The sequence below is a fragment of the Glossina fuscipes genome, unplaced genomic scaffold (assembly GCF_014805625.2).
Source record: "Glossina fuscipes isolate IAEA_lab_2018 unplaced genomic scaffold, Yale_Gfus_2 1, whole genome shotgun sequence".
Lineage (NCBI taxonomy): Eukaryota > Metazoa > Arthropoda > Insecta > Diptera > Glossinidae > Glossina > Glossina fuscipes.
In genome coordinates, this window is record NW_023998415.1 from 5,705,516 (window position 1) to 5,718,150 (window position 12,635).

Genomic DNA, 12,635 nt, shown 5'->3' on the forward strand with positions numbered 1-12,635 from the left:
TTTTGTAGCCCCTTCTATTTAATAGTCAGACATATTGCCTAATAAAATCCAAATATCAAATGCGAAAATTACTTAACTGATATCATGAATTCACATACATTCACAAAAGAATTCTTTATGGACCTCACCAGTGCCTAGTCATAAGAAAGAAGAAAAAAATAGTTGTAGTAAACCCTAATATTAATTTTATTATAAAACCAAATTGTCAACCCATCGTAAACAAAAAAAAAAGAAGCTTTATGACGTGTGCAGTAACGAGTGAAGGCAGATATATTATAATAAATATTTATCATGAAAGGACATAACTGCTACTACTATCCGATATCCATCTAATATACCGCGACTTTGCTGCGTAAAGGTATCATTTTCTTACTTTACAAAGCAGTGCGAACTCTCCTTTTTCTAAACTTCGCACATGCAGAAGTGACTGCCACCGCAAGTCATTACTTTGCCTGATTCAAAAATCCCTGACGAGATAGTCCTGAGTGAATTGTGATGAATGATTGCGATACGATAGTCGAAGCGTAAAAACCGTGAAGCAGGCCGACTGAACATCAACATTCACATCAATGGTAAAGATTTCATTTGTAGGGTTACGATCAAGCAAAAGGCACACAAGGAAAACTTATCAGCAATTAACGAGAAGCGACCATAATATGTGAAGGTCCAGCATAGACAAACTTTTGACTTTTAAAACGCCAGGAAACGTTACTGACGGCTTGCTCGAATGTGTTACATACAAACATCACACATAGTACTACTTCTTCCAGTTGTCTTCTACTTGTTTCAATCGTTAATTTACTGTTTGTGCATTCTTTCGTTTCTTATGCATTAATAATAGAGAGAGAGAGAGAGAGAGAGAGAGAGAGAGAGAGAAAGGTAATTTTTTCCTTGTACTTCTAATTCGCACGTTGCTGAAAAGCGATGGCGAGAGCTTAAGAATATTTTTGCGTTTAAATGAATAACCAATATGCGCAGCCACCCAACAGATATCACTTTCAATTTGTGGTTGTGTACAGTTACAAATGAAAATTGGAAAATATACCGTATATGACCGACGATACTATTACAAGATGTACACATATCGAGCAATTCACATGATACACAAGCAAAAGATTCAATATTTCTTTCTTTTGCCGAAATATTTCGAACAATCTTATAAAGACTTGGTATTGTAAGGTATCTGGAATAAATGTTGTTTTTTTTCTTTTTTCTTCCTGAGAACAATCTTAAAATGTGAATTTCATCGCGTCGGTAATTTTCATTCAATTTGTGTCTAAGTGTTAAGAATTAAACAAACAAATTAATTAACAATATACGCTAAACAATTTGATACACAAAATTTACTTGTAATATACATAAAGGATATACGTGTGAAAGAAAGACTGACTGATCAACGTTGAATGCCTTCTATTAGAAAAGAAAGAGAAACTAGTTAGTCAGTGGAGGGACGAGCAAAAGATCAAAGTCAGAAAGTGATTTTCATGCAAACTAGAATTAATCAAATGGGATTAGCACGAAAACTAAATATGTGAAAGTGTATAATTTCACTATGACCAGGGGGCAGGCAAGCTAACATTATCTTGTTGAATTTTAACTAACTTTTATTAAAGGTATTCGAAGACATTCTTGGCCACTGGTACGCATAAAAAATGAAAGCGAGAATTTCTGCGAAAATGCGACTTTTTTTTTAGTTTTTTTTTTTTTTTTTTTTTTTTTTTGCTCAGTTAAATTTAGTTTAAGTCGCATCGTTTGTAATTTATCTACCCTTGAATATTTCTTTCTTCGAACGTCGTTTACGAACAGAGAGTTACTTAACTATTAATTCAAATTAATTTGATGATTTATATATAATAAGGTTACTTAGGGGGCGAGACAGAGAGAGAGAAAGTTTTGAAAATCCTATCAGTGACGTTTTGTTATTCACTTTTTAATGAGAACTTTTTGGAAAAAGTATTTTACCATTTTGTTTCCTGCAATGGACGAAAAGCCCAAATATCTATTGCTAATCGTGAATGTAAGCCGTTTGCGAAATTTTCGATACGTATATCATTTTCGCACACAAATGAAGTAATGAAATTAACATACTTTTGCATGGTGGATGAAAAAGTATAAAGTTTATAAAATACGCGAAAAGAAGATACTGATGTGTATTGATTAGGTTTGCAAATAAGCTCTTGCGTTGTTGAAAACGGTTGCGTTAAAAAACATACCTAATACGTTTATGTCTCCCGTAGACATAGGTCTTTCTTTCTACGATAGAAACTTTAATTCTCTACAATCTGTCAGTCAGTGTGAATTAAAGTGTAGAAATGGGAAAAAATGGTAGCTTCAACTTTCGAAATGGGGTGAAGAATCGCAACAAAGATATGAAGATTTCATCTAAAAAAAAATTCCAATCTTGAGTATAATGGACGTTCCGAAGACTTGCGAGAAAGTTAAGAATGAAGAAATTTAAAGTCTATTCGGCAAAAATCGAGCACAAAGTGAAGAAGGGATTGCCGTACAGTTAGGAAAATGTCGACAAACAATTTTAGTTTAATTGTATATAACGGCAAAGGAGTAAAAATGGATTCCTGATCAGCTAACCTAAGAGAACCGAAATAGCGCAGTTGTTATGTCGATATAAAAGTAAAAATTATCTCTAATAAATTATTGCAGGCAAAGTGAAATGGATTCGATGCGATGACCTTAAAAGACGAAAAACATGAATTAATCGAAGACAAATAACCACATGCCTTGAAAAGACAAAAGTATTTATGCCAAAAAAGCACTACTATGGAGTTGGTGGATTTGAAAATGGATCGTCCACTACAAATGTATAAAGACTGCGGAAAAAGTTCTTTTTGAATAATATCAAGGCCAACTAACTAGTCAGTCTTAAGGAATCCAAAGAAATCGCCTCAAAAGTATGGATCTTCCATCGAAAGCGAGATCAACCGTAAACTCCCCGGTCATGCATAGGGGAGGTAGCAATTGTATTTTAAATTAATTTTGAATTTTATCATAAAAATGCCAAGAACTTATTTCTACATCTAATAATACGAATTTGCATATGATTCACAAACACAACACCACGTAAACGCTTGCTTGTCTGTCTTTGCTTGTACTTGTACGTACATATATATACGCATTACGATAATAATATTGTTATTCTGACTGTTGCTAATGTGGTTAGTAGGTAATATTGTAAAAGCTTATATATATTGCTACCTCACTGCCACAGCAACTTACGACTCTAATCATACACGTTGCACTTGAATGCCTGCTAATTTATTTAATTCTATGCAAACAAGCGCAGCCAAAGCGAACAGCAAAATATATTATAATTACTTATGCTCGACACCAGCTTTCGCGTACGAAAACAGGCAGACATTGTATTAAAAACAAATGCGTGCTTTCAACTGAAGTGAAAATTCTTTTAAATTGAATTTATTATAATAATCATGAAAGAATACATATTTCTTCACTCGGTTATGACGTTGGTAACATTGAAAAACATTCACCTGTATAAATGCTTCAAGAATATAAATTAATCTATTCGAACAGATGTTGGAAAAAATACGTGTTTCCAAAAGAACTACTAGTGGGGCGCGGCCCACCATTTCGTCTAATGCATTTCTTCACATAACGATTTTTCTTCACAATAAGGCTTCATATACGGAATGCTCACAAAATCGTGAATCAAATCCGAACCATTTTCAATAGCATTCGTACTTGGACCAAAACATATCGCTATATGAAATTTCATCAATATATCTTATAAATTGCGGCCTGTAGATTAAACACAAGAAAACAAGACAGATAGACAGACGGACGGACGGACGGACGGACGGACGGACGGGCAGACAGATAAGCTTAGATTCATGCAAAAAATGATTCTGAATCGATCGGTATAATGAAATGTGAGCCTACCTCAACTCCCTATGAGTGTTGTACGACAAGTATTAAAATATTCCTATTTATATTTACCTAAATACCCGTTTCTCATAAAAAAAAAATCGCGCAAAACTGAATCGCAAAACAAAAATATCGAAACGGCAGATATTAACGCGTTGACACGCTCCCAATTAAGAGAAAATTCTTGCGGTGGAGGGTACCCAGTGTTCGTTTCAAAACGAAAGTAGCACTTTTTTTTTTTTGTTTTTAAATTTCATCATGCTATTAAATAGAAAAGAGAGAGGCGCAAAAGAAATCGACACCATGAAAAACACAATGGATTAGCATCAATAAGAATCAGTGTGCGATAGTCGCAACATTTTAAATTAATTAAAATTCATTTGTGTGTTAGCGTTTCCACTTTCATACGCATGTTATTAAAACCAATGATTTAAAAAAAAAAAAAAAATGAAATTCTTTTCATTAAACGATTATTGGCAACAGTGAGAGCACCAAACATCCCAAAAAAAAGAAAAAAAAAACAAACGTTTACGAATATATTCTTATGAATATTCCATTAATTTACATAAAATATTAAATAGAAAATAAAAAAATAAACAAAAAAAAAAAAAAAGAAAGAACAGAGAAAAAATCTTTAAATAACATTAAGGTCAGTCAGTCAGTCAGTCAGTCAGTCAGTCAGTCATTCAGTCAAAGTCAGCCACTCACTCATCCAAACGGTTACAATAATTTCTGTTTTCTTGTCTTAAACTTTTTTATTTATATTAAAATTTGTTTGTTTTTTTTCTTTTTTCTCATCTTTCAGAAAGGGAGAAAGTTGCATGCGGCTATTATATGCTCACAAATTAATATTAATTTATTTCCTAGCGAAAATTTCTAAAATATTCAAAAAGCCAAAACGTACAAAAGTAATAATAGTCGAGAGAATTTATATGGAAAAGCGACGCTCAAGTTGATGAAAGTAAAAGCAGTAGCGATAGATACCTCAAGATAAGACATGATTTTAACAAATAATAGATTTTAAACGAAAATATATATGAAAAGTTCTTGACAAAGACAATGTTTTCTAACTCAATTGCAACTTTCCTGCTCACTAGATTCGCGATTCCGATGGCATCATAGTCTATAGGTACGCATCGTAGATGTATGTACATAATATATAAATAATATATAATATATACATATATGTGTGTGCAGCTGCATGTATAAATATTTGTATATACATATATTTATGCATCGGTATACATAAATATTTGTATATCCTTCTTTTATTTATTTATTGATATATAAAGTTCAGATACAATGACGTAACGCCCGAATCGTGTAATAGTAGACTATTAAAAATAACGCGTATCGGCCAACTAAACATATGAACTTACTTAACTTTTACAGAGCAATTAAAATAAAAATAAGTTCAATTAAATTGCCTCACGTTACCCTACTGCTACTCATATAACCATTTTTCAAAGTAAATTCTTATATGGCAAGTAGTCCGATCCGAAACAATTTCAATAGCATTTTCGTCCTTGTGCGAAAACACATCGTCGGTTTACTAAATTTTATTAAAATCCCCCAATCGCACAATCGACATCAGCAGTGGAATGCTGTGACTATACGCACTTTGTGTAAAATGCATTCGGGATAGTTGGACCAAAGCAATAGTCGGGTATAGCTCACCATTAAATACCTTATATTTCCCTACGGTTGCTAATATAACCACTTTTTCAAGTAAGGTCTTATACGGAAAGTGGTCAAAAATGTGGATCGATCTGAACAATTGTCAATAGCTTTCGTCATTGGGCCAAAAGATGCCAGTCTATCAAATTTCATCAAAGTATCTCAAAACTTGCGGCCTGTACGTTGAACGCAAGGAAACAATACAAACAAACAGACAAGCTTAGGTCAATGCAAAAAGTGATTCTGAATCGGTGCATATAACTTATTTGTGGAGAGCTTCATAAGCAAAGGGAAACGAAATTGTGGATTGAATAGAACCCAAAATCAACGAATGAGTTAATATTTTTCATCATTTTATCTGAATGAACAAAGTATTCGTTAGTCAATCTATTCTTTCTTGACCATGAAAACTGCTTTGGATTGCTTTAGGCTTTATACCGTAGACCTAAAAGAGCACCGTGTGCCCAAATTATTTGCATCAGATTGAAGCAGAAAGGTAACCCTTTACCATCATTAAGATATGTCACAAAATGTCTTGACTTAATTACCGAAGAGAAACCATTAATGTACAGGACGAACTGAAAGAACCTTAGGAGAAACTTGGCATCACGAAGAATTCATTAGAGATGATAAGGGTTAAAAAGATAGGAGGTTAGTCGCTTCAACAAATACGAACGGAAATTTCAACAAGTAGAAAGCTAAACGAAAGGATTGATGAATTTGATAGAACGCCTCACTAAAATCTGTGCATATGACATCCGTCTGTGAGCTACCAGAGAATGCCTTGAAAATTTGATAAGTAAATTCTAAAAGGTTGATTACGGGTGATCTTCGTTCTATGAAGGCATGGCGAGGCGGAGAAATCGTTGATTTGATAAAGGAAATTAATGGTTGAGTAAACAATTTGTTTAAACAATTTTTGATGGAACACTAAACGTTTCTGTACCTTTTTAATTCTCCACAAGATCCATATTTCGTTTTCATGCTGAAGACTAAGGAAAGCAATGTTACGACAACAAGATTGAAAATATTTAGTCGGCAGCGCATAATTTCACAATACATGACGGAATGCCAACGGCATCTGATGCACGGCCAGACTTTATTGACGGTGTAAATTTTGTAATGCGTTACATTCAGAAGTTACCAAGATTAGTTAGTTAGTCCCGCTAATTTTCATCTAAGAGATATACACATACATAAAATGGTATCATTGAATATTAATACATTATTACTAAGCTTCAGTAAAAATTTCAATAAAAGTTGTCAAGCAGTTCAGTTATAAGAGATTGCTAAATAGTTGAAGTCTGCATTTGAAAGTCCTACCGTCAAGCTAAATACGCAAGTGTATAAGTTATCATACTAATGTTCATACAAAATAGTTGCTGGGATAAAACTTCCCCTCCATTTCCCGCCCCCCCATTTGGGGTAAAGCTTTATTTTTTTTGCTTAACTCAAAGGATAGCGCTGCTGAATACTTGCGAGTTATAAACAGTGGATGCGTTACGAATTCCCAAGCCCAAGTAACCATGATGCATGGTAAGCGAACCATTAGCATCAACGATAAAGCCGAATATACGTCAAGGTCCCATTTGAATTATCAGCTGGCCGTGGTGTACGGTGATTTATTCTATCACTAGGAAACATTACCAACAACAACTCATACGACTCCAACGACAAATGAGCGCAACTTACGAAAGTACATGATACCGTGTGTCTTCAGTAACACGTAGCAACACAGCAACATTCGCTTAGGAAATGTTTGCGGGCACAAAAAGTTACACGATACATAACTTCTTATACTCTTTATGCATACAAATCGCTTAAATTTTATGCCTAACCAGGGAATATTCAGTGCATGGCGAGGTACTCATCAAAAGCATTTACGGAAAACATGTGTGTAATTAGAACATAATTGTCATTCAGTTACTTTGAATTAAATTAAATTGGTTAAGGGAATATTTAGCAAATTATTATTGTTGTTGTTGTTGTTGTTTAAGAGAGACTACCGTCTTCGTTATTTCGCATAAACAGCGCGGAACAGCGCTCGGAGTCATCAACACATTGTCCTCAAAACCGATCGTCTTCCCCTCTTTTCGAAAACAACTTTGAACTCTTCTTTTATTTTTTTCGGCAAACAAGAATCGCCACAACATCTCTCAAATCAATCACTGTTGATTGCGAACAAGTGAATTTTTTAGAAGCGTAGAAGCGTATATTAGGTTTGCGCCGGAGACTAGGCTTATTTGTCCGTCTGTCCATCTTCTTGTCTTCAGCCTACAGGTCGCAATTTTTAATACATATATTAGTACGAAACCCGGTACACATCGATGTCTTTTGATCCAAGAACAAGCGCTTTTGGAGTTGATTCGGATCAATTTTTCGTTCATAACGTGTCATATAACGCCTTAACTTGAACACCATTCATTTGTAGAGTTCTTAATCGCTAGACTTGTTAATCATTAACAAGCAACATTCAATCAACAAACAATATTCGAAATATTCCATTCTTTCAAAAATTGAACAAACAGCGTCGCTAAAAGAAGTGTAACTTGGTAAACCAATGATCGAAATGTCATCAAATTTTGGCACGTATCGTTTGATGGTAGGAAGTACTATCCAGAAATTGTAGGCCTCTGTCAACAGTGTTACCCTATTATATATGTCGAACAGGGCAGTTATTCGTGTGATGGGTTACGCAGATCTAATATAAAGAAAGGGTATACGCTAAGCGTTTCAGAAGCCTTCACGTCCATATCAAGCAACAAGCATCATACATATATTTGTATAGTTGCTTTATGGATTTTAATTTTTGTGAAAAGAAAAAGGAATTCAGTTAAACCTCGTAATGAAAGTGTCATTCAATTTTCAACATTTTGAAAAATTTATTGAAATGTTAATAAAAAGCTAAAAACTCGATTAAGGATAATTGAATTTTCACCTGTGCATGGACGACAAAACAGAAGGCAAAAAGTGAAAAAGACTTTATATAATCCTGCGTGACGCAAAACGAAGAGATATGGATTTCAATTAATAATAAAAATTGATTGGTTTGGTCACGTAGCGAATTTAAGCTGGTTATTATTATGAATATTTTTTTTTTATTATTTTTATATATTATCCACTTTTACATTCTTTAACCATTTTCTTGTATTTGGCATTATACTTATAGAAACCTACGGTCGGCGGTGGTAAACCAACAAAATATCACTATTATCCGCACAATCAACACATTTATATGTTGCCCGAATGTGCGATACAACAAGTCTGTAATGCGGTCTATGTGCGTTTAAATTATACACAGCCACTGTGCGCTTGTCCATCAAGGTAAGAGAGTAAATTATGCGGTAAATTATTTATTTAAACTTGGTTTCATCATAAACTCCCTAACCGAGGATAGTAATTTCGTCAATCAGTTTGTAGCATCTCGAAATAGTCATCAGTATCGTGCATATCTTTGGCCGAAACGGCACTCTTACAGGCTATTTATCCGTACGTCCGTCTACCAATACTCATATTATGGTCTATTTACTTTATCTGCATTTCTGTTTGTCTGTGTGTCTGTCTGTGTGTCTGTCTGCCTGTATTAAGAAAATCGCAAAATCTCAGATATTATAAAATAGGAAAATGAAAGTTTACCATACTTGATTCAAGTTAAGCATTTCGCGTATACAAAAACAAAGTATGAAATATTAAATTATCATATTTAATAGCTTATGATCTGTACTATATATTAATCAGAAATTTGATCTAAATAATAAATAACTAGTCGAATATAAATAATTGCAATTGACCCATAAAACAGATATGTTCATACAAACTCTCATTAGAGAGTAACGGCGTTCAAAATTCGCTTCAACACGAATCGAGTTTCCTTGATCGTTTTTGTTCTTTTTTTACACTTTCCTTGGAAAATCAAGTCTACGCGATTATTATGGTCGCACATACAGTTACATTACATTATAACCTGTATCAACCATTTCATCACTTGCCCCATCCAAACAATGTGTGCTGTTTCGCGTGTTCCGTTCAATACCATGAAGCGTAGCTGTTCGAAAATTGAATTGATTACCGCCTGATGAATAGAGTTGTGTTGTGCAACAGCAAAAGCAACAAACACATCGTAGAGCATAATTGTTTTGGGTGGTTGTTGATTGGATGAATGTATGTGTAATTTAAACTGATTATATATTGCCTACGATTGAGATCTTTAAAACCCATATTTGTGTGCCGATGAAATGAATGATTTTTATGCATGATAGTTTTCTCTTGTCTGCACGAATGTGCTGAAGCGCAAAATTATTTCATTTTCATTTATCATTTTTAATATTTTATTCTCTCTTTTGCTTCAGATATCGTGATCCTTGCTCCGCCAGTTTAAATGAAGATGATCAGCATACCACTAAATTAGTGGGTGACATTAAAAAAAAAGTAAGTGAAATGTATAACATTTTTAAGAATAAGTTCTTCATTAAAAAAAAAAAAAGAAAAAAAGAAGAAAAAAAAAACAAGTTTTACAATTTGAATTGATTTGAAGCCCTTCCACGTGATAATGTAAGTAGGTCTAAGACTTACTTGTCTATATTACTCGCAAAATTTACCGTTACGTAAAATTGTAAATAAGTAAAAACCTCATAATATGCTATCATAAAATGCCCTACATCATTCCACTATTCAAAACAAGTCGAGATGGTCGTAAAAGTGCTCCGATCTGAAAGACATTTTCAAAAGCACTCATCCTTGGCCCGAAGTAGGTCGATGTTCCAAACTTCATTAATCCACCTTACAAATTTGCAGCCCATATATTGAACACAAGAACACAGACAGACAAACTCAGACCGATTCTGAAGTTAACGTAATCTGATTCGATCAGTATAATCAAAAAAATGTACATCAGCACAAACTTAAAATGCCTTTTACACCACAAATGGTGTAAGGTATAAAAAGACATAATTGTCAAGACGAAATGTACGATTGGAGTTCAGTTTATGGTCAACGGTAAAGACCCTGATTGTTCTCAGAATATCAAAAATGAGCAAGAGGTTAATTCGAATTTAACCACCTTATCATAAAATGCCTTATCTACGACATGAAAATAATTCATTTCCTTATCTCCAAGCTGATCGCATTTGCTATCTGTAACAATGTCGCGCAATTCATATCAAATTTTTCAATAAAAGTTCGTAGTTGCGGATTTGCTTCGAATTAATTTCGCACTGACGCGAATGCATCACAAAACTCTTCCTCTTTTCCCCCGTCCCATTACCTATGTCCTGAGAAAAGAACTGCACTCGACTCTTTCAGAATACTCGTGTGGAGAGTTGTCCTTGCAGTTGCCTTTCCCGGCGTTCGTGAAGTTAGCAAAAATTCTGATAAATCTGATCTAGACTATGACAGAGGGAAACGGGGCGATGAAGAGAAGATTAAAAGGCTAATATAAAGCATGGACTGTACGGGTGAATAGATCAGAATTTGCCAATCAAGCCCCCTCAAGTCTCCCTCTACCAAGCCTTTAACGATGTAATATAGCCTGATGATTAAACTTGGATCCTTTAGATCGATTGCGTGTTTTAATCTCATTATTTAGTGGCAATAGAGAATGGATACGGTAATCTGGCTAGGTTGAAGCTACCTGGAGATACATAATTCCTATCTAATCCTGGCGAACATAATGTGTTACGCTATGAGGTGGCGACAGTCCGAGCTATATGCTGCCTTCATATTTTACCACTATGTTCTTAGTACATTTTTGTCATATTCGTCAGTGCGTTGTTAAGGAAATTCTCCAAAACTTGTCTCATCAGCTGCCATTCACAGATGGAAATTCGTTCAACTTGGAACTTTTCAAAATTAATTCATATGATAACCAAACTATCCATACATTAAACTGGTTTTTGTAGCCAGTTGAGTTCCGCAGAGATATCGTAAGATGAAATATGTCGGTCTTTCTCAATTTGTTAAAGCATTTATCATCGGTAGCCCGGAGAGCATCAAAGAATAAAGCATCTTCGCGATAAGCGCCACAAATATCTGATAGCCCGCCTTTATCGAACTGATAATAAAGAACATGAGCAAATTTTTCCAGAATTTTACTTCACTTTCAAACCGGATTTTATTTTCGACTAATATAATATATATGTGAAATGCTTTCATAGCTGAATTAATACATACTGTAAACTGAAAGTCGGAAACCATTTTACTTCATTCATTTTTCGCTTCTCACTTTCTGAATCTATGGAAGATAGTCTGTCAGTCTATCTGTCTGTGTGTCTGTCCGTGTATTCATGCGATCAACTTATTGGTCGCAAATTTTTAAGATAGCTTGATGAAATTTGATACAGGGACGTATTTTGATCGAATTGGACGAATGCTATTGGATATATTTCGAAGCGGACTACTTTTTCGATGACTTGGCTCATTTTAAAAAGTCGCTACACGAATAACTACATCAAACGATGTCATGTAGCGTATTGAATGTTCACTTGTTTTTCTTTTTCTTTTTCTTTTTTTTTATTTTAAATCATTTTTCAATCAGAATTGTCAACTTTCGCATATGTATATGAAGGGTGTGACGTGATAACGGAATTTATACAACTCTAAAGTCATCGGTTAAGATTAATGATACAAACTTCCTTTTTAATCTAGTACGACATCCACTTTTTAATTGCATATAAAATCATTATTTTCTTTAAAACCGAATCATTAGCTTCTAATGAGATGAAAATTTTCATAATAATTGAAGAATTTTTATTCTCAAATGCTATGTAATGAAGCAGGAGAGAGAGCCTGCCTGTCTATGCTTAAATAACTATAATAGAGAAAGCACTATGCATACTACTGTCTTATATTATATTTTATTTATATTAAAATGAATATAAATTAAACATTTAAATGCAACGACGACTACTTAAAAGAATAACAATAACAACACTCATTTCCATGTCATATGTAAAAGTAAGAACTAACTAGTGAGTTAACGACATAAAAAAAAATAAATAAATAAAAAAAAATAAACAAACAAATAAATAAATAGAAGAAGATGGATGGACATATGAATTAAT

General features: G+C 33.8%; 2 protein-coding genes across 5 annotated transcripts in view; one reads left to right on the top strand and one right to left on the bottom strand.

Moving 5' to 3' along the window:
* Window positions 1-12,635, bottom strand: part of LOC119645126 (elongation factor-like GTPase 1) — a 199,042-nt gene that overhangs the window by 173,651 nt on the left and 12,756 nt on the right. The window lies entirely within an intron of this gene.
* LOC119645127 overlaps window positions 1-12,635 on the top strand; it is a 59,013-nt gene that overhangs the window by 38,580 nt on the left and 7,798 nt on the right. Inside the window, exons 2-3 of the mRNA XM_038045064.1 lie at window positions 8,747-8,901; window positions 9,927-10,005. Coding sequence (XP_037900992.1) covers window positions 8,747-8,901; window positions 9,927-10,005 — 234 coding nt within the window. The remainder of the gene's footprint in view (window positions 1-8,746; window positions 8,902-9,926; window positions 10,006-12,635) is intronic.